Source organism: Nannospalax galili, unplaced genomic scaffold (genome assembly GCF_000622305.1).
Source record: "Nannospalax galili isolate Female #2095 unplaced genomic scaffold, S.galili_v1.0 scaffold693, whole genome shotgun sequence".
NCBI classification, from domain to species: Eukaryota; Metazoa; Chordata; class Mammalia; order Rodentia; family Spalacidae; genus Nannospalax; species Nannospalax galili.
The window spans coordinates 863,447-891,301 of NW_008332653.1; the positions used below are offsets into that span (position 1 = coordinate 863,447).

A 27,855-nucleotide genomic window follows, 5' to 3' on the forward strand; every position below is an offset into this window, starting at 1 on the left:
AGCATAAAATATTTTTTAAAAAACATAAAAAATATATATAGCTTTTGCTTCGGTGAGTAGTGAAGAGAAAAAAAAAGGAGGTTGCATAACAGAGTCCCAAGATAGTCCATGCAAATATGTAGTGAAAATATTGCCTGTAATGACTTACATGTTAATTACACACTGCTATGTATTAATCATTCTAAAACATAGTGACTTCAAAGAACAGCATGTATTATCTCTGAGTTTCTATAAGTCAGGAATCTTGGAGCAGCTTGGAGGCCTCTCATGAGGTTACAACCCAATGTTCATGGGGCCTGCTCTTCACAGAGACTTGCCTGTCATAGTGGAATCCACACACTCAAGTGGCCGTATGAGAAGTAAACTGATGTTGCCAAATTGGTTCCCCTCAACTTGGGCCTCTCCACGAGTGTCCTAATGACCTGGTATCCAGCTACCCTGTTATGGGAATTAACCACAGACTGATCTGGCCAGTTGAGAAGACTCAAACCATACTCAGGATATAAAGGAAATTATTAAGTTATTCTTTTTTATTACATCTGGGTAAAACCTTTGCTCTAGAGAAACTGAGGCCATGACCAGAAATACGTGCAGGTTCTCACAGGAGTTTTTACATCATCCCTTGGCAATAATCATATTGGTGGATTTGAAGCTGTCAGCACAGAAGTATACATGCCCCTTAGGTTATTATAGGAAATTTAAAGTCATCATATTATAAAGAAACAGACATTTTGTGCAAGTGTGGGGTAACTTCCCAGTAATATACTGGTGCTAGTACAATCTTAGCTATTTTTTTTTTGTCTTTTTTGAAACAGCGTCTCCTTGTAGCCCCAGCTGGCCTCGAACTCACTATGTAGACCAGGCTGGCCTCAAACTCACAAAGATCCACCTGCCTCTGCCTCCTGAGTGCTGGGATTAAAGGCATGCGTCACCACTCCCGGCCTTACTCTTAGCTGTTTAACAAATAAGACACATGGTAGCAGGTGCTTCCAAAAAGACCACTGCAAGAGGCATTTTCCAAGGCACTCACAGACTGGTTTTGTGGTTGTCTGCCTCATCTTATCTCAGTCTGAGACTAAGCTCAGAATGGCCTTTATGATTTGAATACAAGTAGAAGCTTCCAAAGTCCTGTCACTTCTACATATACCAACAAGCATGCTTATTATTAGGAGTCATAAAGTTCTTGTCAAATACCTTTGTTAGTACTTGCTCATCTGCCACACAGAACAAAGTTATACTGAGGTTGTAGTTCATTAGGTTAGTTTTTCTCATCATCCTCAGAACAAGTGACCCCAAAGATCAAGAAGGGATTATACCTCACCCACCCAGGGCTCAAGGACCATTGCAGAAGAGGGGGTGGAAAGATTGTAGGACCCAGGGGTGGTGCATGACTATAAGAAAACAGAGTTCTCCAGGCTCCTGAGAACTTGCTCATATGAACTTAGAGCAATGGTAACAACATGAACAAGACCCATGTGCATGTCTCGATCAGACAAAAACCAACATAAAAGTAGGGCAATGGGCAGGAGGCCCCAACCTTAGCTGAGGAACGGTTGACAGATGATCACTGAGGGAGAATCAATCTTCAAGGAGTGATGCTAGTTAGTACATAAACTCACACCTAGGGACATCTGGATACACAAACCTGACTCAATAGGCTGTAACATAGAGGAGAGAATGCATAAAATCCTGTGGGATACAGGGAGTGCAGAGAGGAAAGAGGTTTTAAATATGATTAAGATGTATGAAATACACAAATTTCAATAAAAAGTATACACTGAAAAAAGGGAGCTTCAATATCTTTTTAAAATATTTTGCTTGTGTGTATATGTGTATTGCCTGCATGTAGGTAAACGCACCCATGTCATGCAATGCCCACGAAGGACAGAATATCTTTAATGACCTAACCTGGGAAGTCATATACCATCTCCTCCGTCATATTCCATTGGTCATTCTCCCTCAGACCGCTCCAAATACCATGGAGAGAATAAACTAAAATGACAATACTAAGTTATCAACAACAGAGAAATTATCTATTGGTGTCACATTTCTTCATGGTCATACTAAATTCCAGGAAAGACTAGAATATCTATAGGACATTGAGGATGAAAACATAAACTAAGGACTCCAAACAGGCTCAATTTCACTCATGAGTCAATGCAATTAAAAGGCACTCTCTAGGAGCTAGAAAAATGGATTAGCAGTTAAGAGCACGTACTACCCTTGCAGAGGAAACTAAACCCAGGGGTTTAATTTCCAACACCCACATGGTTGCTAACAACAATCTGTAACTCCAGTTCCAGGGGATTCTACACCCTCTTCTGGCTTCTTTAGGCATTGGGTATGTACATGGTACACACACATACGTGCAAGCAAAACACTCATATACATAAAATAAAAACAAAATCTCAATGAAAGTAAAGACAATAAAAAAGGTTGATGTCTTGTCAGCAAGATGGCTCAGCAGTAAAGGCACTTGCCACCGAGTCTGATAACCTGAGTTTAATTCCCAGACTCACATGGTGGAAGGAGAGAACTGACTCCCACAAGTTGTCCTCTGACCTCCACATAGCATGCACACTACACTCTCATGCACACAATAAACAAATAAGTAAATAAAAGGCCCTCAATTGTACAAAATCATAAAATAACTACAAACCCATCTTCAAGGAAAATATTATTTCATTATTCACTCAAGCCAAAAGAGGAAAAAATTTTAAAGAGCTCAGAGGCAAAATGTGAAGGGAGCTAATGATGCCTACTAAATAGATTTAAGTGTATAGTGAATTAAATGTTATTGTTGTGAATAGAGTCACAAAGTACAGTTTATATGTCATAAATCATTTCCCTTTTAATTTTTAATATTTATTTTCTTAATTGTGTGTGTGTGTGTGTGTGTGTGTGTGTGTGTCTGTGAACAAGGGTGCAGGTACCTGCAGAGGCCAGAGGAGTCAGATCCCCCCTGGAACTGGAGTTACAGGTGGTTGTGAGTCACCTGATGTAGGTGCTAGGAGCTGATTATATGAACATAAATTTAGGACATGTATAAGTGTAGAGATTAAGGGAGACGGGTAGCCACAAAAAGCAGAAGTGCCCTGATTCTCTTAACTTACAATGTTTGATTCTCTGTTACTAAATAGAAAACTTGGGGTTACATGTGTTATTTTAAAGAAAAACCTGTGCCTTCTAAAATGCTAGGAAAAAATAAACACATAGTCCACAGAACAAATAAACAAAAATCAATATTTATTTTCATTGGTGTAAAATATAATAGCAACAAAGACATAATACAGATCATCTGCACTGAAAAAACAAGGTATCAGGATGTGAAACCATCAGAAATATGAACAAAAATATAGCAACACAAACAGAACTTTAATATGTTCCCTCAGTCCTTGGCAAAACTAGAGTATCAAAATAGAATTTATAGATCTGATTTCATAAGTATGTCATTAAATGTTAAGAGATTTCCTATATCTGTGCTTCATACAGAGCCACAAATCTGAGGGCACTGAATACTCAGTATCTGCACATTCTTAAGCACAAATAGTCCAAAATTAATTGTTTTAAGTGGTCCTCAAATGGTCTAGCGACTCACAGTTTATGAACCACTCCAGGTTACTTAAGATAAAGATGAGGTTTAATTGAAAGAGGCCATCTTTTAGGAGAGTTGTCAGAGGAGAAGAAATTGCTGTGGTGTTTTCTCCCACTCCCCTCAAAAGGGAAACCAAAGTTTCTGGGAAATAACTCCTAGGGTGGATGACTGACTTTTCACCCACAAGTCACTGGCCACCACTACTTTACAGAAGTTCACAGGCCCCAACTCTAGCTGCATAGAAACCAAGCTGGAGGAGCATAATGTGCGTCCCAGAATTCACTGGAATATACACACAGTGAAAGCCCTTGCCCAGAAAAGTTGAAAGCTAGGATAAGCATTACTTGTGGGTCAAATTCTTCACCACGTAGAGACTGAGGCAATTGCTCTATTGGAAAATGTTGGTCTTGGTGCAATCCCTGCACTGAGGAGGTGGAGGTGGGAGGATCCCTGGTGCCAGGCAGTCTAGACTAATTGGCAAGCTCCAGACCAATAAGAGACCCTGACTCAAAGAAGGCAGGCAGCATTTCTGAGGATAATGTAAGAGGCTGTCCTCTGGGCTCCTTATGTACACATGCACACATATAAACATGTATACACATACATGCACACATTAAAAATTAGAAACGGGGGGGGGGTCCTGGAGAGATGGTTCAGCAGTTAAGAACACTGACTGCTCTTCCAAAGGATCCGGGTCCTTTCGCAGCACCCACAAGGTGACTAACACACATCCTTAACTACAGTTCCAGGAGGATCTCATGCCCTCTTCTGGCTTCAGCAGGCATAGCACACATGTGGTGCACTTGCATGCGTTCTGGCAAAACACTCCCACACATAAAACAAAAATTTTTAAAAAGCCGGGCAGCTGGGCATGGTGGCACATGCCTTTAACCCCAGCACTCAGGAGAGGAGAAGCAATTGGATTTCTGTGAGTTTAAGGTCAGCCTGGTCTACACAGCAAGTTCCAGGCCAGTCAGAGCAACATAGTGGGACCCTGTCTCAAAAATTAAATAAATAATAAAATCTTACAAAATAAAAATCATTTTAACAAATTATTCACCAGCTGGGCGTGATCACACACACACACACACACACACACACACACACACACACACACACCAGCACTCACAGGAGATCTCTGTGAATTCGAGGTCAGCCTGGTCTACATAGTGAGTTCCAGGCCAGCCAAGGCTATATAGCGAGACTCTGTCTCAAATAAACAAGTAAATAAATAAATAAATTCTCCACCACATAATTTCAGTATAGCAATCAACACAAAAAATATCAAAAATGTATATTGAGAGGTTGGGGAGAGGGCTCAGTCAGTAAAGTGTTTGCTGTGCAAGCATGAAGACCTGAGTTGATCCCCAACGTCCATGTGAAAAAGCCAGGTAGAAGTGCACATCTGTAATCCCAGTTCTGGAGAGGATGATCCCTGGGGCTCACTGGCCAGCCAGTCTAGCCTAACTGGCAAGCTTCAGGCCAATGAGAGATTCCATCTCAAAGGAGGAGGACAGTGTTTCTGATGACACTCAAGGCTATCCTTTGGGCCACACATACACACACACACACACACACACACACACAAACACACAAACACGTACCGCTCACCCCAACAAATGTAGATTTATTAAATCATGGCATAACCCTATGCTAGAATTTTAATAATGAAAATGGAGAAGTTTTGGCATGAGGAAATGTTCATTGTATGCTTCTTAGTGAAAATCATGTGATGAAATAAATATATGACAAAATATCATATACTTAGTGGTTTAAACACCAAACACTTTTCTCACAGTTCTGGAGCCTAGAAGTCCAAGATCAAGGTCCTGGCATGGTCACTTCCTGGTGAAAGTCCTCCTCCTGGCTGACGGTCAGCTGTCTGCTTAATCTCATTATAATGGCACTAATCATAGGAGCTTTACCCTCACGACTTAATCAAACCTAATTACCTGGCAAAGGCCCACTTTCAAATGCTATCACATTAGGGATCCAATGTGAGTTAAAGGAGACAAACACTGGTGCACTGTACTCATGGTGGTCTATTTTGTATAAAATGGAAAAGCATGTGGGCATGGCTATGTATGAGGGTGACAAATAATATCTCAGACTTCGAAATACACCAGTATTTCCTTTATAACTGTCTTTCCAAAGTCAGGGTGCTAAATCACAAACCAGTGAGAAAGGTAGGGACTTACCTAAACTGACCAAATGCCCTTCTGTCCATCATCCTAAGAAGTGGTTAGTCTTGGAAAGTACTGGGGAGGTAGAGAGAACTTTCTGTCCCAACCAAGCCCAGAGAATAGGGGACCAGATGTTCAAAACAGTTCTGTTTCTTTCATTTATTGATTTTTTTTTTATCAACTTGTACTTTTATTTGTGAATTTCAACATATATTCAATGTTAAATTTTGTCTCCATGCTTCCTTTTGTTCACAAGTTCTATAGGTCAAATTAACTATGTATGATAGCTATATCTGTAAGCTTTCCCAGTATCCTGCACCACTATACAGCTTCAAATGTCAGTTAGGTGTGGCAGGGTAGGCAGCTATTTGCTTCCCTGATAGATGGAGCCAAGAACATAAAGTTCTCTGGTTTAAGACATTCCCATGGTAAGTGTGGTGGGCTGAATGAGAACATTCAGGCTCCAAGTATTTGAACACTTTGTCCCCAGTTGGTGGTATCGTTTTAGGAGGTTTAGGAGGGTGGCCTTGCTAGAGGAAGCACATCACTAGGAGTGGGCTTTAGCCCTGTCCACTTTTAGTTTGTCTCTCTCTCTCCTGCCTGCACCTCCTGCCATGCCTCCCCACCATGATGGACTCTCATCCCTCTGGAACCATTAGCCCAATAAACTTTTCCTTCTATAAGTCACCATGGTAAAGTTGTTTTATCACAGCAACAGAAAAGCAACTAATACACAAGGATGTCTCCACAACTCCCTGGCACTCTGAAACAGGGATTGGGCATCCAATATACGTATTTTGGGCTGTTTCATAGGACAGAACTCAGTTCAAAGAAGGCCACTTTCTTTATGTGCAATGACTTTGTGGGGAGGGAATCTCAGTTATTCCAACTGCAGTATTCAGAGCACTCAGATTCTAGAGACTAGGCCCCCACAAGGTTCCGTTTCCAGGTCTTTACTACCGCCATGACTTCAGGAACTTGCACAGAGGCTTACCCCGTCCTGGACTAGGAGACCACAGGGATTATGAAGTCTAGCTAGGGTTCTAGTAGAAAAAGAGTAAACCCTACTGCAGTGCATTACATTGTCATGATCCAGTGGATAAAATTGTGATTCACTCTCTATTTGAGCTACAGCCACAGAATCTATGTTGGGAAGGGAGAAACTACTTTCTAACAATAACTCTTCATTCTTTATTTTGAATTAAAATCAGGTAACCTCCAATCCTTTAGCCACAAATAACCCCCAAGGCTACATCAGTTACTCCAGTCCTTTACCCTATAAATATCCCCTGAGGTTGTATCAGTGTTACCTATTCTTTCTCAGGTTCCCAAGTTTCCAATTCCTTCTGGGGTCATTGCCAGGCATCACCTCGAGCATGTTCTAATAATGTCTCATTCTCCCCTTCTCATTCTTCTTCCTCCTCTTCCTCCATTTTTCCTATTTTTCCTCCTCTTTTCTTCTGTGGTTATAAGGATCAAACGTAGGTACATCACACATGCCAAGTGCCCTACGGTTCTTATGTGTCTCTAGAAGTGTTGAAGAAAAAGCGCAGAACTCCATCTGCACTCTCATTAGTACCGATTCCAATGAGATTATCACTCATATTAGACAGCGTTCTTTTGTTGGTATCATAGCAGAAATTTACTTGGTTAGTTAGCTGTATTTGAGAAAAAAATCTCACCTGCTTCTCCTCTCCTGAGTCACCTGTAATTGAGACATTATTTATGAAGCCAAGTAAAAGTTGTAACATTTACAACACAGTTTAAGGCCTAGCTCATTATATTAATTTATTTTTGTTTCTTGCAGAGTGCTAGAGATAGAACCTCACGCAACTCTCAGCCCAATAATTAACTTCGTGTTTTTAGCTATAGTCATTACATTTACTGGCATTACCACTTTTTTAAAAAAGACGTTGCCTCTCCAGCCTCAACTCTTTCAGCCTCAGGAAGAGGAATGCTGCCTTGAATCTTTGCTAATTCGGATTTCTCAGTCTGGAGTATACGACCCCGCCCTTTCCTGACCCCCGCCCCCAGGGTTGACCACCCGGGCCCACTCGCCTGCGGCGAGAGGCGGAGATACGACCACTGATTGGCTGGCTGGGGCGCATCTTGATGGCGTCGCGCCGGCGACACGTCGACACCGCCGCGGCCCGAGAGCAAAGGCCGCCTATGACAGTGGGCCTCTGGCTCTAGAATGCAGCTACCCTTGGCTGTGGACAGCAGGGCACGGGCCCTCCGGATGCTTCTCCATGAGCTTCCTGATCGACTCCAGCATCCTAATCACCACCCAGGTGAGCGGCCGCCTGCCCAGCGCCCTGCAGCGGCTCTCCGGATGGCGTCGCGGCCTGCCCTCCGCCGACACCCGGAGACGAGGGAGCTCGGGCGGTCGCGGCTGGCTTAGGCCGTGTCGCCCACCCAGCGTCCATCTCCCGGGTCAGCTTTGGGAGGGGTCAGCTGGCCCCAGCGCTGGAAGCTGGTGCTACCGGAGCGGCGCAGTCCCCATAGGCCCGCGAGGCTCAAGGCTGCGCCGCGGACCCCACAGTGGGGACCAGTGTGTTTCCAAGGAGCCAACCAGCTCTAAGACTCCTGTGGTCTTTGCTGGTGCCAGTTCCTGGATCCGGGTGCGGAGGTGTTTGCTTCCGCGAGTTCCAACTGTAAGGTTTTGTTTGTTCGGTGCTACTTTGTCATTCGTGCTCAGCTGGATACTCACCCCTTAAGGATTGTTTTCAAACCCTCCTTTCTTCCAAGTTGTCCACAGTTCCGTTCATAAGTCGACTTTTATGTACCACTGTATAAAACTGAGAGCGGAAACCACTGCTGCTCTCCAGAAGCTTCGCCTAGTGAGCCTCATGCTTTTCCTGTGTCATTCGTTATATATCAGGTTTTTTTTAATTCCTCTCCTCTAATCACAGCATTTAATACCACGCACATAGTTACGTGCATAGCTGGATACCCACCTCCAAATAAGCACCCGCTAAATGATACCTACCTATCAGTTAGTAGCTGCAGAAGCGTCTTCTAATTAATGACCTTTAACACCCCCACCCCCATCTCTCCAATAAAATAGTTTCTCTTCTTTGTAATTCCAAATGGTGAGCTAGAGGAACGGCTCCCTTCGGGACCTAAGGTACATTTTTGTTTTTAAACTGTTTCTTCCTAATGCTCCTGTCTTTAGAGTATTGTCCTTCATGCCTGAAAATATTTCGTAACAACAGTTAAGGAAATATGAAACAAGGGAAAAAAACCACACTCAGTCCTACCACTGTAATACATTTTTTAATTTTCAAATTTGACACCTTTTATGTACATTCTTTTGTCTTTTTTTGGCTGCATAGTACCCAAATGTGTAAATAGACAAAAATCTGAACATGTAGCCCTTCTGCATAAAACCTCTAAGCCTTCCTGTTGTCTTTGGTGACAACACAGAGCTACTTTCAGTCATAGTGAAAATTCAAGAAAAATAACATTTAGGCTTTGAGTAGCATTTTTTCCCCTAGAAAAAATATGAATGCCAAAGTGCTGGGCTTGTAGCTCAATGGTATAGCACTTGCCTAGAATGTGTAAGGTCCTGTGTTCTTTCCCCAGTCCCCTAAGAATAAGAATGTAGGTAGATGAGGCTGGAGAGATGACTCAGCGGCTAAGAACACTGGCTGCTCTTGTAGGGGACCCGCCTTCAGTTCCCAGCACCCACATGGCGGCTAACAGCTGTCCATAACTCCAGTTCCAGGGGATCCAACACCCTCTTCTGTCCTCCACAGACATTGCATAACATGGGTGCACTTACATACATACAGGCAAAACACTCATACATATAAAATAATAAATATTTTTTAAAAGCACGTAAATAGAAAACTGCCATTGCAGTCCAGCCTGTGAGATTTTTTTTTAACATGAAGATAATTAGAAAGTTGGTCCAAGAACATGGTTTTCTGATCATTTATGCCTTAGATTCATATCCTTTAACTTTCACATGTGTCTCTTGAGTATTAAATTTAACTGATAGAACTACTCAGAACTAAAATCCAAAGAAGCCTTTGCACCAAATGGTCCCTGTGCACCTGTTTAGGTGACCACTTTATTTCATCGACCAATAGCCTTTCATTCTGGCCACCTCCTCATTTCTGCTTTATGTTTCTTGAAGTTTAAGGCAGTGTCTTTGATCCATTGCTGCCAGGTCGTAGAGATCTAGTAGGGGGCGGGGAGGGAGGGAGGAGAGGAGAGGAGAGGAGAGAGAGAGAGAGAGAGAAAAAAAAGGGGGAGGGAGAGAGAGAAAGAAACTGGAAGGCAATACACACACTTGATTTTTCCAGTTTTGTATGAACTGAAAGGTTTATTTGAGATTAATTTGGTGGCTACATATGAAAACTTGTCACCTCAGGGGCCAGTGAAGTAGTTCACGGAGTAAAGGCACTTGTCGACAAGCCTGATGACCTGAGTTAGATCTCCGGAGCCACAATGGAAGGAGAGAATCAACTTCTGGAAAGTTGTCCTCTGACCTTGAACTTGCTATGTAGACCAGGCTGGGCCTCTGTCTCACAGAGCTCTGCCTACCTTTGCCTCCTGAGTGCTGGAATTAAAGGCACACACCATCAAATCCAGCAATTCTTTGTTTTTTTGGTTTCTGTTTTTCTTTTTTAATTAAGCTATGCAGGTTCCATTTTATTTGCAACATTTTCTAAGTTGCTCTATCAGAATCTGTATTTATCCTGGATATAGTTAATTCTCCAATTTATTTTTAAGACAGGTTCTCACTACGCTGCTAAAGCTGACCTCAAACTTCTGGGCCCACGTAATCCTCCTGCCCCCTGCCTCCTGAGTTGCTCACACTGCTACAAGGGGCAGGTCCACCACTGCAGTCACTGTTGTGTATGCCTAGTTTAAAAGTCCTTTCAATCTTTCCTTATCAGTAGGCACATAATAAAACATTCAAGCTATATATCTGTTTCTTTTTGCCCATTCTCTATCTCATTGTGCAAACATAATTTGCTGTTTTCTTTGTCTAAGCCATTTCCATTTGATTTTTTTTTTTCAATCTCTCTCCACCTTACATACCTCTCCCAGTCCTAATTGGCCAACTTCATTTTTAGTCCTGGCTTCATGTGTCATATAAATTTGGCCCTCAGACTCTTCAGTTTAAATCTGTCTCTACTAGCCAGAGACTTTCCTGACACCCTGAGATGGCCTTCTGGGCTCTCGGTGACTGTTCTGCTTCTCCTCCCTTCATTTTTAGCCTCTTAGTTAAATGTTATCCTCAGACAACACCAAGCTGTGCAGTTGCCAGTGTGTGCCAGTGCTGTTCATTCCTGCCTTTATTTACGCTCTTTGCCTTGAGGAAACCCTGTCCTCCCAAACCCCCATCTCTGCCTTTTACGTGCCTGGTTTTTATTCATCCCTCTAAAAAATTGTGTTTAATATTTTAGTAATGTAAAACCCTTAGAACCTCTGTAGAAAAATGTACATACTCTCAATTTAGATTTTAGCCCCAAATTACAGCCTTTTTCAGGTATTATCTCTCCAGAAAATTAACGCTATAGAGATCGATTTGGTCTCCCTCTGTCATACTGTTTTGTTCCGTGTCTCTATTACATTATAATTGTTGATTTAGTGTCTTCACCACTGTACTGTAAGTTCTTTGAAGCTGATGAGTGTCTTACTCATCTTTGAATTCCCAGTAGCTAGCATAGCACATAGAAATACTGCAAACATTTTTAATATGGAATATTGCCAGAGAACAACCATTTTTCACTACCAAGCTTGCTCAACCTGTAGCCCATTGGGCACATACAACCAAGGATAACTCTGAATGTCACCCAACGTAAAATCGTAAACTTACTTAAAACTGATTTTGTGTGTGTGTGTGTGTGTGTGTGTGTGTGTGTGTGTGTTTTCATTTGTAACTCAGTTGCTGTAGGGTTCTTGAGCATGACCTTTGTAGATGGCATCATGTCTCCATATCGAAAGGTTGGACAAACCTAACAAACATTTATGGAGGGCCACCTGTGTGCTGGGTGTTCATACTGGGTACTGAGGATGCGAAGATCAATCAAGCAAGTATGGTCCTTATCCTCACAGAGCATATAATTTAAAACATTTTTAGTTAATCATTACAAAACTTTCATAAGGGAAAGTTAAGTAGGTGTATACAAAAAAGAGTACTTATCTTTTTTCTGGATACAGGTCTTCCAGAAGGAGCAATACATTCATTAAGACCTGTATGAGGGAGAGGGCTGGAGAGAAGACCACAGAAGTCTGAAAGAACATATGTCTTCAGAACCAGGGGAAGGTCCACGTGACAAAATGTTTGATAGGCAGGAAGGACACAGGAGGCTGAAGTAGTTTATGTTGAACTGCTCGTGAGTTTACACTTGCTGCTAAAGTCGATATAAAGTCATAAAAGAATTTAATCATAAAATCCCCAATCAATATAAGAAGGAAAAGGATTTAAGGATTTTGTCAGCGTGTATGCATGCACGCATGGTCCTGTCAGCTGTTGTGGAATTTACCTAGTTAGAGGACATTTTCTCATAGCTCTATAAGGCATTTCTCAGAAGATGTGTCTTGACATTCTTTCTCTTTTTTCCTCTAGATACTGTTTTTTGGATTTGGGTGGTTTTTCTTCATGCACCAGTTGTTTAAGGATTATGAGGTGAGAAGAAACTGTTTTATGCTGTAGATTGTTTAAAATGGAATGAGAAAAAGGCCTCTATTAAAGAAAGATTGTGTTCAATTCTTCAGATAAGAAACGTGCCAACTAAGAAGTATAATTAGGAAACTGCTGAATATTTGGTTTGATTAATTTATCTAGTTATTTATTTGCTTACTATTTACTTGTAGTAGGTTTTTGAGACAAGGCCTTGCTACGTAGCTCAAGCTGGCCTGGAACTCTGTAGCCCAGGCTGATGATGAGCTGGTAGTAGTCCTCCTGCTTCAGCCTCCCAAGGGTTGGGATTACAAGTATACACCACTAGGCCCTACTGGCTTAGATGATTTAAAAGAGAAAAAAAACTTAAATCATGTGGCTCAGAGGCTAAGAGTAAGGATAATCATTCCTTAGTCTTAATGAGACACACACACTAGTAGCAGAGAATTTAGTTTATAATGCCTCATAAATGCTCCATTTCATTTGTCAATCGACAGTCATCAATGTTCAATTTTAATACCAAAATTCCCAAGCCATTCTGGTTCGTATTTTAAGTCTTAGAGTCAAACTAGAACCACACCCTAGACCAGACATTGTTTAATTGGTCTTCCCTACTTAGTAATCAGATGAGTGGTTCTGGGTACCTTTGTATCATTTCTAAGATGTTCTCCATTGAGCTCTCCAAGGGTTTGAGGAGCTATCTAAAAGGGCCCAGGCTTCTATAGACTGTTGTGCTCGGTACCTTAAGGGTCTCAGGGAAGTTCCAGAACTGATCTGAGCTCTGCGATATTAAAGAACTCCTTTTGACATTAAATATCACATGCAGACCTTTTGTCTTTTAGTGACAGCAGGAATCTATGCACTACTGACCCACTCCATCTTCTTGTGCCTTCAATTCGCCAACCACAAGAGGATGTTGGTCGCAGTGAGCATTGACTCAGAAGTGCTGCCCATGTTGGTCTATTTCTTTAGCTTCAGACCCTGCTTCAATGACTTGAATATTCAACATCAGTTTTCTGATTTGTCACCAAAAGATTATCAATTCAGAATTTCAAGCAAGGAAATGACTGACCTCCCTTCTCTCCTTGGCATTTAACAGGTGCGTCAGTATGTTGTACAGGTGATCTTTTCTGTGACTTTTGCATTTTCTTGCACCATGTTTGAGCTTATCATCTTTGAAATCTTGGGAGTCCTAAACACCAGGTAAGTACAAGTACCCAATTCTCCTCCCCCAGAAGCAGGCTGCACTTTCTTTACAGTAGAAGAGTCCCTGGATCACATAGTGGGAAATATCCATCATATAGCTAGGTTGGTCTCAGGAACTGCAATAGTCACCATAAATATGCATCCTGGCTACCTGGGTCATAACAGGGTCCTAACAGGTTAGGAAGATTCTGAGTCACCTGGGGAAAATGTCTGGCCGTTAGCCCCTCAGAACTCACTGAGTGAGGCCACCAGATCACTGAAAGCCTAGGTCCTAGGCTGTACTCCTGGAAGCTTTTTTTTTTTTCATACTGTTCTATCTGAATTCATACCATTCATGGTCCTTCACATTGGTCTGCTAATTAAAAAGATTAAGATTCCTATTTAAAGACTATCCATAAGACTGAACTCTGGTTCTTTTTTTAAATTTTTTTTTTTTTTTTTTTTTTTTTTTTTTTTTTTTTGGTGCTAAAATTTTACTGCTTAATAAGATAGTAGGAAGCTTATCTATCCAGATATGGATCTCACAGATAAGACCAAGTAACTTCCATTAACTGTGAGACATGAACTCCCATTTTTTTGTGTATTTCATACAGAAAATCTTTATACCCCCTTCCCCCTTCCTTTTTGGCGCCCTCCCATAGCCCCTCCACTGGAGTTCATACATTCTGTCATTTGTATTCAGGCCTATCATGTAAAGTTAGTATCCCCAGATGTCCCTCAGTGCAAGTTCATCCACTGGGATTTAGTCAGCCCCCCCTGAACTCTGGTTCTTCTTTTTTTTTTTTTGTCTTTTTGAGACAGGGTCTCCCTGTAGCCACAGCTGTACTGGGATTAAAGGACTCTGGTTCTAAATAAATAAATAAATGAATGAATGAATAAATAAATAAATAAAACTCCTTACTTCCTGCAAATAGAAAACCTATTAGTTTATTAGATAATGTCTTAGTTAATTTTCCTATTGCTATGATAAAATATCCTAACAAAAGAGCTGAAGGGAGGAAGGGTTGATTTCAAGGGTAGAGTCCATCGTAGCTGTGAAAGTCAAGGTAACAGGAGCTTGAAGCCAGGTGGTCACGCTATGTTGGCAGTCAGGAAGAAGAGAGCAATGAGTGCTTGTGCTCAGTTGGCTTCCTCCTATTTATGCAGTCCAGGACCCAAACCTATAGGAATGACATTTACATTATGGACATAATCTGGCTTAAAAACTTTTACCTAACTTTGCAACCAAAAAGTTACTGTTTACAGCTGGGCATGGTGACTCAGACCTTTAGTCCCAGCACTCAGGAAGCAGAGACAGGTGGATCTCTGTGAGATCGAGGCCAGCCTGGTCTACAGGCCAGCTGGGGCTATAGGGAGACCCTGTCTCGAAAAGACCCTCCCCCAAAAAAAGTTACAGTTTATAGTGTAAACAAGTCCACTGAGCTATGTCCTCCTGTTGTGACCTGGGCACCTGACCTTAATCCCTCAGGACCCTTCCTTGCCCTTCACCCAAACTAATGAATGACTACATGTATGAATGCTTTACATATCAAAGTGGTAACAGCAGCTTGCTTTTCTTACTGCAAACACTGAGAAATCTGTTGTTCTGTGTGTGTCATATTCTAGGTCTAGGGATCAAAGGCAAGATTCTCTGTATGATAAGGGTGGGTCCTGTTTCTACTTCCCCATTTCATGCTGAGATACTCTTTCAATAAAGAATGAGCAAGGCTTTTGCTGGGGAGCCTGTTTCTAAAGAAACATTTAAAGGACTAGGTGCTCAACAATTTGAGTTCACTCTTGGTCTTAATGCTAAGAGTCAGGCTGTTTCTTTTTTTAAAGCATCACATAATGTGGCTTAGAAATGTTACACAACCCCAGAGAATGGTGCTGACCTCCTTTAGGATGGGTCTCCCAACCTCACTTAACTTAATCAAGACAATCCCTCACAGGCATGCCCAGAGGCTTGTCTCCTAGGTGATTCCAGATCTCATCAGGTTGATCATCAACATCAGCCATTGCAGTCTGTTTAAATACTTCTTTCTTATTAAACTGTAGTATATTTAGGCCATTATTTGGAGTTCATCAGCTATGCTATATTGACTTTTGTTGTGCCTTTTTTTTCCCCATCAAATGGAAGAATCTTTTAGGGATAAAGTGATTTTTACTCTGTAATCAAGACTCAGAACTGAGACTATCTTCTCAAGTACTTTAAGAATCAGAATTTTTTTTTTTTTTTTTTTTTTTTTTTTTTTTTTTTGCCTTTTTGAAGCAGGGTCTCCCAGTAGCCCCAGCTGTCCTGGAACTCACTATGTAGACCAGGCTGGCCTTGAACTCGCAGAGATCCACGTGCACCCTGCCTCCCAAGTGCTGGGACTACAGACGTGCGCCATCACACCTGGCTAGAATCAGAATTTTTAAAATTAAAAAAATTAAGACAGAGATAGTTTATCACAAAGTATTGAAAGGTTAACCTTCAAGGCAAGATAATCAGTATTGATAATTATCTATCTAGACCAATCAGTTAATAACATGTAGTATGGTAAGCCAGAATGTATTCTGACTCTTTAATATGCCGAACCTTTTTTGAATGAGCTAGCTATAAATATAATGTCTATGGAAAATGGGCTGATATTAATTTTAATGCTGTTTGCTAAGTTTTATTATCACAACTTGGATATTTCACTGCTGTCTGAATAAAAGTTTAGCAAACTTTTTAAGGAAGAGCCAGATAATAAACATTTCAGGCTATTGTGAACCAGAAGTCAACATAGGCAATGTATAAACCAATACTGGGCCCCAATAAAATATCATCTGTAAAAATTGCTAGGTGCCCAGTCAGTTTGCAGACCACAGATGTGACTAGTGATAGCAGTGGTAGTGATGAAGCCATACACACTGTATGGTACATTGCTCCCCTAAACTTCTAACTTTATTAATCCTGTGTAGTTAGAAACAACCATACTTTGGTATATATTTCTCAACTTTTGTAGTTTGTCTTTTTACTTTATGTGTATGACTATATTGCCTGCATGTGTGTATGTGCACCTATGTTATGCAATGCCCAAGCAGGTCAGAAGACAGAGTTATAGGAACTAGCACTGCTGAAATCTGGTTCTTTGGGTTCCTTTTTAAGACTTGGTTTTGTTTTGGCTAAGACATATCTGCACCTAAACCTGTTTCTTCATGCTGACATCTGGCACAACTGGGCGGAAATATGGAGCTTGATCACATCTTTAGCTTGCATTCATGAGATTCAGAATAGTTTTTTTTGTTTGTTTGTTTGTTTTGAGACAGGGTCTCCCTGTAGCCCCAGTTGGCTTGGCACTTGCTATGTAGACCAGGCTGGCCTCGAACTCAGAGATCCGCCTGCCTTTGCCTCCCAAGTGCTGGGATTAAAGGTGTGCAGGCTTGCACCACAATGCCTGGTCAGAATAGCTTTCAAAAGCCAATATTGGTCTTTACTGTGAATGTTCTTTTGATTTACTTCTAAACAGAGATTGTATGGCTTCCTATTCAAATACAGAATCTTGTTTGAATCTTTTATTTTTTCAAGAGGACATCACTTTATCTTCAACTCAAAAGACCAATTGAAATGTAATTTATTTTAATTGGCAATACAAATAGTACTGGTATTTCAAATTACAGCCTCCTAGTATGTTCCAGCAGCCTAGCTGAAGTACCAAGTAGGATTGCCTAGAGGATATGCAGCTCCTTTTGTCTTTCTAGATGCTCTAAACTAGGCCAATCCAGAGAGCAAAAAGCTGTCAAAACGTCTACACTAAATGGCTTTGGCTCCCTGTAGGGTGACATTACTGACAGACTCTTTGCTTATGAAACATACTGTGTACATTATAGTTCATAGATGCTTCTTTGGAAAGAGTATTGTTCAGGATGCTGTTAACTGACCTGTTTTCTTTCTTATGAAGTTGTTGGAGAACTCTCATTATTATCTGGGTAATTCAGTAATGATAAGTGGGCAACAATTATGAGCAGTGGGCTTCTTTTTTTATTTTTATTTTATGTGTATGAGTGTTATGCCTGCATGTAGGTAAGTGCACCCATGTTGTGCAATGCCTGCAGTGGACAGAACAGGCTGTCAGATCCCCTAGAACTGGAGTTACAGACAGTTGTTTGCTGCCATGAGGGTGCTGGGATTTGAACCCAGGTCTTCTGTAAGAACAGTCAGTGTTCTTAACTGATGAACCATCTCTCCAGCCCCCCAGGCTTATTTTCTTATAAACACCATAATTTTATCAAACTGATCAAATCATCTAGTTCACACAGTCCATTATAAAATTGGAAACTAAATTTGTGACTCACCCATATAGCAAGTTTCCAGAACTCTATTTCATAATAGCTGTCAGGCCTAGCCCAGTGTCTTACCTACCCTTCCTCACTGCCTTTCTTTACTTTCATATTTCCTTACAGTTTATTTCCTTATCCTGTATTTTATTATATCCTCATAAGCCACTTAACCACTTGCCCACTTTTTGAAAGAGTGCCTAAGTTTAAAAATCAGTAAGTTGAAAGGACACTATCAAGAAAATGAATAGTGATCCCTACTCTTCCTGATTCCTGCCCTCCCTTTGGGATTTGCCAGGCTCCAGGCAACTGCCCCCTTGTCATCACCCCAAAGCATGGTCACTGCTTCTTAGCTATCACCATGTGTTCATGAGTGGCTCTTCCTGAACCCTGAATGTGGCACTGCAGGTAGATACACAGCCCCTGAATCCAGTGACTCCTCCCCCCATACCACCCCCAGGATCCTGTGTATGGATCCCTGCTACCCTCAACACCAGGTAAGCACCCCCAAAAATCTTCCACCTACCAGATAGCAGTACCCAGAGCCTGTCTTCACACATACACACCCCACCAAAGGCACCCTACCTACACACCACCTAGAGACTGAGGGGTCCTGGAACATTGAATCCATTTAGAGACTTCCAATCCAACCTCTACCCCACCTCCCTCCACCTGAGGTTGGTGTGGCATCCTTCCTCCCAACCCCCTGGGAGCACTGCTAACAATCCTACTGTGACCCCAGCTTCTGCCACCGAAGGACCACCTGTAGAACCCTGAGAGCATTCCACAAACTTCTGAAAATTGGCAGTGAAAATCTACCTCTACAGAAGGTTTGCTCCTGGGCTTAGAAGTCCACATATCCCAAGCTGCACAGGGAACACATCTGACACTGGTCTTCAACCTGACACATTGAGGTAACAGCAAACAAATATCCAGATGCCTAAGTCCAATCTCAAAAACATAAGTATGAATAACCAAGACAGCATGTCTCCTCCAGAAATCAGTATACTCACCACAGTGTTCCCTGATACACAACACAAACATTTCAAAATAGCAATTATGAATATGTTCAGCAGACTCAAAAAGGGCCACACATAAATTCTTGAATGAAGACCATGAAAACACAAACAACTGAATGAAATAAAACAATCTAAGATATGAAAATAGAATGTCATTTCTAAAGAAAACTCAAACTGAAATAAAACCTAAAATGAGAAACTGTCAGTAAAATAAACTCAGTTGAAAGCCTCACCAATAGAATAAATCACATGGAAAAGAGAATATGAAGCCTTGAAGATGAGGTACAGGAATTGGATCATTCAGTCAAAGACAATGCTAAATCTAAGAAAACCCAGGAACAAAAAGTGTATGAACTCAGATACTATAAAAAGATCAAAACTATGGATCATAGATACAGAAAAAGAAACCCAGGTACAAGGTACAGAAAATACTTCAACAGAATCATAAAAGGAAATTTGCCAAATCTAAGGAAGGAGATACCTGTCAAGATGCAAGAGGCATACAGAACACCAAATAGGACCTGAAAAGAAATTCCCACATCACATAATAATCAAAAAATTAAATGTATAGAACAAAGAGAGGATACTGAAAGCTGCAAGAGAGAAAGACCAAATCGCATAAAAGGCAGGCCTATCAGAATAACACCTGACTTTGCAATGGAGATTTTGAAAGCTAGGAGGGCATAGACCAATGTTCTACAAATTCTTAATAACCATACATACCAAGCCAGGCTACTATCAGTCATAATAGAAAGATAAAACCATGAAGAAAATGAATAGCTATCCCAAGAATAGAGAGAATTATTTCAAATCACCTATCTCATAAGGATTTTCTTTCTGGAATATATTACAAGTCAATAATAAAAAGGCAACACACACCTTTAATCCCAGCACTCAGGAGGCAGAGGCTGGTGGATTTCTGAGTTCAAGGCCAGCCTGGTCTAAGTGTACAGAGGGCTGAGCATGGTGGTGCGTGCCCTTAGTCCCAGCATTCAGGAGGCAGAGGCAGGTAGATCTCTGTGAGTTCAGTGCCAGCCTGGTCTACATAGTGAGTTCCAGGCCAGCTGGGGCTACAGAGAGACCCTGTCTCAAAAAGGCCTGGGAAGGGGTTAGACAAAGGACTGACTGAGAATATAGTTCAGTGGTAGTGATTAGCTAGCATGTATAAAATTCTAGGTTGTCTCCAGTACTACAAAAGGAAAAAAAAGAGCACAGTATAAAAAGTGTACAAAAGTCTAAATAGGCATTTGTCCAAAGATGATGTACAGATGTCCAATAAGCGCATGAAAAGATGGTCCAGTTCATTACCCATCAGAGAAACACAAGACCACAGTAACATACTATTTCCTCTAGGATGGCCATAACCCAAAAGACAGACAATAAATAGCAAGTGGTGTTGCAGGTAAAGAAAACTGCACTCCTCAGCACTGCTAGGGCAAATGTAAAGTGATGTAACCACACTGAGAAACAATAGGACTGCCTCCAGAGATTAAATATAAATTTACCATATGGTGTAGCCATTCCACTCCACCTCTGTGTAAAGAGAAAAACCTGGTCATATTATGTTCATGGTACACTAATGTTCATAGCATCTCTATAATAGTTTAAAGATAAAACCATGAAATGCACATTCCCCACCTCCCAGTGATGGTCTTTGGTCTTTATTTCAGCTCCCGTTACTTCCACTGGAAAATGAACCTGTATATAATTCTGTTCATTTTGGTTTTCATGGTACCTTTCTACATTGGCTACTTTATCATGAGTAACATCCAACTATGTAAGTATTTTGCCTTCTAACATCAACACACAGATTGGAGTACGAATTAATGGAGAGTGGAATTGTAGGCAGCTTCATTTCTATATTTACTACTGCTGTCTGGGGACACCACATGTCTTAAAACAGTTGTAAAATAAATTCTGGCCAGACATAGTAATGTATGCCTTTAATCCCAGCACTTAAGAGGCAGAGGTAGGCAGAATTCTGAATTCAAGGCCAGCCTGGTCTACTATAGCAAGTTCCAGGCCAGTTGGGGCTACAGGCAGACCCTGTCTCAGAAAAATCAATCAATCAATCAATTCTGTATGAGTAAGTAGATTATGCGTCCTGCCACAGGTGCTTCTAGAATGTCTTTTTAAAATTTATTTTTAATTATGTGTCTGTGTGTGGGTATGTGCTCATAAGTTCAGGTGCTCAGGAGGCCAGAGGTGTTAGCTTCTTCTAGAGCTGGAGTTATAGGCAGTTGTGAGAGGTGTTAGATTCTTCTAGAGCTGGAGTTAAACGCAATTGTGAACTACCCAATGTGGGTGCTGGGAACTGAAATCTGGTCTTCTGCAAGAGCAGCACACACTCTTAATCACTGAGCCATCTCTCCAGCCCCCTATAATGTCTCTTTTAACTCAGTCCATATTGTAATTTCAGAAAAAATATCTCTAATGGTGGTAGGAGGGCTTCACCAAGAATTATCTTTCCACCATTTGCCAAGTGAACAAGTCAGTCAGGTATTAATTAGCAGAAGCTCATATTTTTAAGTAGAACAAACTCTCTAATAGGTGTCTGTTCTGCCTAACCATCTTGTATCCTCTGTTCTAGTGCATAAACAACGACTGCTCTTTTCCTGTCTCTTATGGTTGACATTTATGTATTTCTTCTGGAAACTGGGAGATCCGTTTCCCATACTCAGCCCAAAACATGGTGAGTCTAAGGAAGTAGAAGTGAGAAGAGGAGCTGTTTAGTTTTCTAATTTTGGAAAACAAAACTACCTTTTAAAAACCCTTGATTGTGGGAAATACAGTAATTTACTTCTCTAAAAAGTATTTGAAACAGATTTTTTCCTTCATCTTAAGGGGTACCATGTACTGGTTTGCTTCGCATGGGAATTATAGGAGCATACTTTTATGTCTGTCAGTCAACTTTCTGTTATTATAACAAAATACCTGAGGCAAGGGCTAGAGAGATAGCTCAGCAGCTAAGAGTGTATACTACTTGTGGAAGGACCTGATTGCAGTTCCCAGCACACCCATCAGGCAGCTCACAACTGCCTGTAACTTCAGCTCCAAAGGATCTGACACCCTCTTCTGGCCTCCACAGGCACCTGCGTTTATGTGCACATACCCCACAAAGACACACACACATAGACACATAATTTTATTTATTTTGTTGTTGTTCTTTTTGAGACAGGGTCTCCCCATAGCCCCAGCTGGCCTGGAACTCACTATGTAGTCCAGGCTGGCCTTAAACTCACAGACATCTGCCTGCCTCTGCTTCCCGAGTACTGGGATTAAAGGCATGGACTAGGCCCCATACACACATAATTTTAACAAGTAAATCATTAAAAATAATACTTGAGATAATCAACTTCAAAAAAAGAAAGGTTTGGGGCTGGAGAGATGGCTCAGCAGTTAAAGAGCACTGACTGCTCTTGCAGAGGACCCGGGTTCAATTCCCAGCACCTATATGGCGGCTACAAATAGTCCTTAACTCCAGTTCCAGAGGAATCCAAAGCCCGCTTCTGACCTCCGTGGCATTGCATGACACAAGTGTACTCAGATTCATGCAGACAGTGCACTCATATACATAAAATAAAAATAATAAAATATTTAAAAGAAGAAAGGTTTATTTTAGCTTACCATTTTAGAAATTGATTGAAATGGTTAGTTGGCCTGTTGCTCTTGGACCTGGTTGTGAGACAGGGCATCATAGTGAGAGGTCATAGAAAGGAAACAGCTGGCTTTCTGACAGCCAGGAGACAAAGCAAAAGAAGAAGAGGTGTCTTTGTCCCCGAGTCCTCCTCAAGATCTGTCTTCTTATCACTGGAAGACTCTCAACTAGGTCCTATCTTTTTTTATTTTAATCTTATGACTGGGCACCACCACAGTGCTCATGTGGAAGTCAGAGGGAAACTTTCAGCAGTTAGTTTTCTCCTATTATGTGGGTTCCAGGAATCAAACTCATGTTGTCAGCCTTGACAGCAGGCACCTCTACCCTCTAAACCACAGCAGTTGGGGAGGGGGTTTGGGGGGGTTGTAAGGGTTTTTTTGGTAAGTTTTTAAGTGCATTCTTATTTGTGTGTGTGTGTGTGTGTGTGTGTGTGTGTGTGTGTGTGTAAACATGTGCATGCCACTGTTTGTGTTGAGGTCAGAAAACAACTAGTGGGAGTCAGTTCTCTCCACCGTGTGGATCCTAAGGATCGAACTTAGGTTGTCTGGCTTGGCAGCAGGCCCCTTTAATCACTGAGCCCTTTCACTGGTCCCTATAGCAGTATATTTATTTGAAGATGAGGTGTTAATAACCTATAATCAGACTTCCAAAGAGGTCTGTGTCCCAAAAGCCAAATGGTCATTGCCCAAGTGGCATACAATTATCTTTAGGGTAGTGGCACAGCTACTCAAGAAAATGAGGTGGGAGGACAAGTTGCAGCTGTGCGATTGAAACTATCCTGCCAGTTCAGTGAGACTCAATCTCAAAAGAAAAAAATTCTTTCTGTCTTTAGGGAATGTATTTGTTTAGGGAAAGAGAGGTTCCACAAAACAGCTACTAAGGAAATTTTTGGGAAAAAATCATCTTTTCTCATAAAAGAATTATTTTAAACAGAAGAAAGTTTGTTACTTTTTGAAAGTTTCCTACATTGTCCCTGCACTATTTCCTTGCTGCCCAGCCCCACCTACTCCTCCCTGTCCCCTACCCCCTCAACCTCCCATCCTCTTCCCCACCATCACTGTCATATGTACATACATTTATAAACGTGTATGTCTGTGTGTCTGTGTCTTTGTGTGTAATGCACTGAGTCCATTTAGTGAATTTAGCAGTATCTTAATTTCTAAGCTGATGACAATATATAGGCTGAACATGATGGGGCATGCCTATAATTTCAGCACTCAGGAAGCAAATGCAGGAAATTGCTATGTAATGAGGCCCTATCTCAATAAACAAATAAATGAAAACCCTAATTCATTAATTAAATAAATAAAAGCAGTGTCCTACTAAACTTTCTTAAATGCACATGTGTTCATTCACTATCCTGTATGCATCAGGATCTTTATTGCAGAAAACAAAAATCCACAGTAACTAGTTGCGTTAGTTACTTTTCAGTAGCTGTGATAAAACACCATGACCAAGGTAACTTATAAAAGTAAGAGTTTATTTGAGCTTACAGTTCCAGGGGAATTAGAATTTGTCATGGCAGGAAGGCATGGTGGCAGGGTGGCAGGAGGTGGCCAGAGCAGGAGCAGAAAGCAGAGGCTCACGTCTTCCAGTCGGCACAGGAAGCAGAGAGTGACTGGAGACCCTGTGAGGCTTAAGAACTCTCTAAGCCTGCCCCCAGTGACATGCTTCCTCCAGCATGGCCATACCTTCTAAGACCTCCCAGAACAGCACCACCAAGTGGGGACAAAATATCCAAAAACTTGGAGCCTATGGGGGACATTCTCATTCAAACCACAATAAGCAGAAAGTGGCTTGTTCCTAGGCCAGGTTTATCTGCTGCACAGTGAAGAAAAGCATCCAGCTGTGCCACAGTAATGACCTGGGAACCCCACACAGGGAACCCTGCCTTTAGGACCTGTAGCATCTGGGACCAGCCACAGAACCTCTGTCCAGCTGCTTACCATACCCACTGCTGGCTGCTCACTTCTCACATGGGCATGTCAATTTGGTGAAACTTAACAAGACTTTGAGCCTTAGCCTCAAGGAAGCCTGAGAAAGTACTTTGGCTTTCTGGATCCTGTGATACAGAAAGAAAAGCTAAAGCAATTGGAATGAGTGTTGAGAGCAGCAGTGTCCAGAGCTGCCACTCACAGTCCTTCCATGTGCACTCATCACCTGGCAGCAGGGATTTGAGGGAAACTTATCCAGCATTTGGGTCAGAGGAAACATGTAGCTTTTAGAACTTACGTAGCGGGCTGATGAGATGGCTCAGCAGGCAGAGGTGCTTGTCACCAAGCCTGACAGCCAAAGTTCCCATCCCTGGGACACGTGAAAAGAGAGAACCATCTCCTCCACTCTCACACCACAGTATGAACAAGTACACACACACACACACGCACACACACACACACACACAGTAATTAAATGATACAATGAAAAACATTTTTAAAATAAAACATATGTAACATAAGTAACTGCATATAAAATAAAATAGAAATCACTGTTTTGGTACTTCAAGTCATAAATATTGGTTGTAAGTTGATGATTTTGATTTTGATGTTTTATGTAATGTTTGATTTCATGGCACAGATCAACACCATTCTATCTGCATTGATTTTGTAGGGATCTTGTCCATAGAACAGCTCATCAGCCGGGTAGGTGTGATTGGGGTGACATTCATGGCTCTGCTTTCTGGATTTGGTGCTGTCAACTGTCCATACACATACATGTCCTACTTCCTCAGGTAACGTTTGTCTCTTTTCTTTTTCCCCGTTATTTGAATGTGTATGCCTTACACTACAGCTTTAGTATTTGCATACTCCAGCTATGACAGTATCTTTTTGTTATTCTCTTCCTCTGTACCTGTGGGCGTTGACCTATAATCTTCCTAAATACGTCTTTTTTAAAATTTATTTTTGTTTTTTGTTTATACTGTTTTGCCTGCATGTATGTAAAGTGCACCATGTGCCTGCAATTCCCAAAGAGGCCAGAAGAGGGCATTGGATTCCCTGGAACTGGAGTTACAGAGGGTGTGACCTGCCATATAGGTCCTAGGAACCAAACCTGGGTCCACTGCAAGAGTAGCTAGTACTCTTAACAGCTAAGCCATCACTCCCATTTTACACACACACACACACACACATACACACACACACACACACTTCTTTTTCAGACAACATCTCACTATGTAGCTCAGGTTAGCCTTAAATTCTTGCTTCCACCTCTTGGGATGATAAGCATGTGCCACCACATGTGACTCTTTTATTTTTAAGTAACATATCTCTTGCCCACATACAGTTTTGTTTTGTTTAATTTCATGTCTATGGGAGAACCTGTATGTATATAAGTGCACCCATGTTGTGCAATGCCCATGGAAGTCAGAAGAGGAATTCGGATTCCCTGGAACTAAAGTTACAGAGGGTTGTTAGCTGCCATGTGGGTGCTAAGAATTGAACCCAGGTCCTCTGTAAGAGCAGCCAGTACTCTTAACCACTGAGTCACCCCTCCAGCCTTCACACAGGTTTTTTGGGATTGGGGGGCGGGTCGTGGATTTTCTTTTTTGTTTGTTTGTTTGGTCTTTTTGAGATAGGGTCTCCCTGTAGCCACAGCTGGCCTGGAACTCGCTTTATAGACCAGGCTGGACTCTATCTCACAGAAATCCCAAGTCCTAGGATTAAAGCCATGCACCACCACGCCTTGTTCATGCACAGTTCTTAAAGGCATATTTTTCATGGACAGCAATATGAGTGACTCCTAACCTCAGCCATTCGGCTCCTCCTCAAAGTACAGCAGTAGGAAACGGTGCCAAATAAGCATAGGGTCAAAGCTGAGAATGACTGTGAGGTCATGAGGTCCCTTCTGCTGCCCTGGGACACCAGATGAATTTGCTGTAAGAAATGACAATCCAGGCAGCTTAGCCTAATAGAGCCATTTTAATATTTTCTAGAAAGGCTGATCCCTGAATTTTGGGGTAACAGCTGGGGTTTATGTTTTATCATATTGGCTTGCATTATGCCCAAGAGTGGAACCCAAAAACATTGCCAACAGTTTGTGCTTATTATAGGAATGTGACTGACACTGATATCCTCGCCCTGGAACGACGACTTCTCCAAACCATGGATATGATCATAAGCAAAAAGAAAAGGTGAGGTCAGCACTTTGAACACTATGCACCCTGATGAAATGGCTCCGTAGTAAAGTGACGGTGAATTGGTGCTGGCATGAAACATCTACTTACTCAGTTTTATTATAGAATAAGGTGCCACCAAAGATTTACTATTGTCCAGTCTTAGAGGAAAAAAAGCTCTCAAATTCAGCTTTCTGAATCTTAGCATTTCTCTTTAGATAAATTGTTCGAATAAGTTTTATATTTGAAGGGTAGAATTTTTTTTGTTGTTTTCATTGATCTTTCCCACATTTATTTAATGTCAGTATACAGAGGACAAGGGTGAATATTTTAAGGTTGTTTTCTTACATTTTTAAAACCTTTCCGTGCTTGACTTAGATCTTTTCAACTTCTATTTCTCCAGCTACTTAAGAACCTTTAAGTCTTATAGGCATTGTGTCTGTATTACTGTTCAAATATTTTTCCTGGGAGTTTGTTTCTGTCTATGTCAGACAAAGTAAAGAAATTCCATCAAAGTCCAACTTGGTCAACCTATGAGATGGATTCCTTATAAAAGCATGGGTGACTCTAGCAGTTACATCACTAAAAAGCCCACCCCAACGTGGGTTACAACTCATGAAAGCTTCAACACTGGTTTCCCAATTTGTAGGCAGCTCCATTACTGAAGAACTTACCCAGGCACACACCTGCCTCCAGCAGAGTCTTGTATCTTGTGAGTTTCTTAAAGTTCTGAGCACTCTCCTTCCCTCCACAATGGAATGTGTTCTAGTTAGCATTCTCTTACTCTGATAAAACATTTACAAAAACAACTTGAGAAGAAAAGAGTTTATTTCCACTTACAGCTCTCAGGTCACAATCCAACACTGAGGGATGTTAGGCAGGAGCTCAAGGCAGAGATCTGAGGATAGAACTGAAGCATGGAGCAGACTGCAGAGGAACACTGTAGGGGGTGGCACCACCCACAATGGGCTGGGCCCTCCCACATCAATTAGCAATTAAGTAAATGCCTCTCACAAGCTAATCCAACAGAAGCAATGCCTCAGTTGAGGTTCCCTCTTCCCAGGTTTGTCAAGTTGACAACTGAAGCTTCCAGCACAGGATATTTCAATCCAGAAAAACAGCTACATAAAAATTATCAAAAAATGTACTTTACAAATATTTT

General features: G+C 41.5%; 1 protein-coding gene across 3 annotated transcripts in view; it reads left to right on the forward strand.

The window, feature by feature from the left end:
- Positions 1-7,888: 7,888 nt before the first annotated feature.
- The window catches only part of LOC103729502 (Golgi pH regulator), a 42,833-nt gene continuing 22,866 nt past the window's right edge, over positions 7,889-27,855 (forward strand). Inside the window, exons 1-7 of one of the 3 annotated variants that reach the window (XM_008827576.3) lie at positions 7,889-8,069; positions 12,365-12,424; positions 13,518-13,621; positions 20,595-20,701; positions 21,515-21,616; positions 25,190-25,310; positions 26,631-26,711. In XM_008827576.3, coding sequence (XP_008825798.1) covers positions 8,028-8,069; positions 12,365-12,424; positions 13,518-13,621; positions 20,595-20,701; positions 21,515-21,616; positions 25,190-25,310; positions 26,631-26,711 — 617 coding nt within the window. In that variant the 5' untranslated portion in view covers positions 7,889-8,027. Of the gene's footprint in view, positions 8,070-12,364; positions 12,425-13,260; positions 13,622-18,396; positions 18,403-20,594; positions 20,702-21,514; positions 21,617-25,189; positions 25,311-26,630; positions 26,712-27,855 lie in introns of those variants that run through there. The other 2 variants (XM_029560872.1, XM_029560871.1) reach the window with 2 other exon arrangements.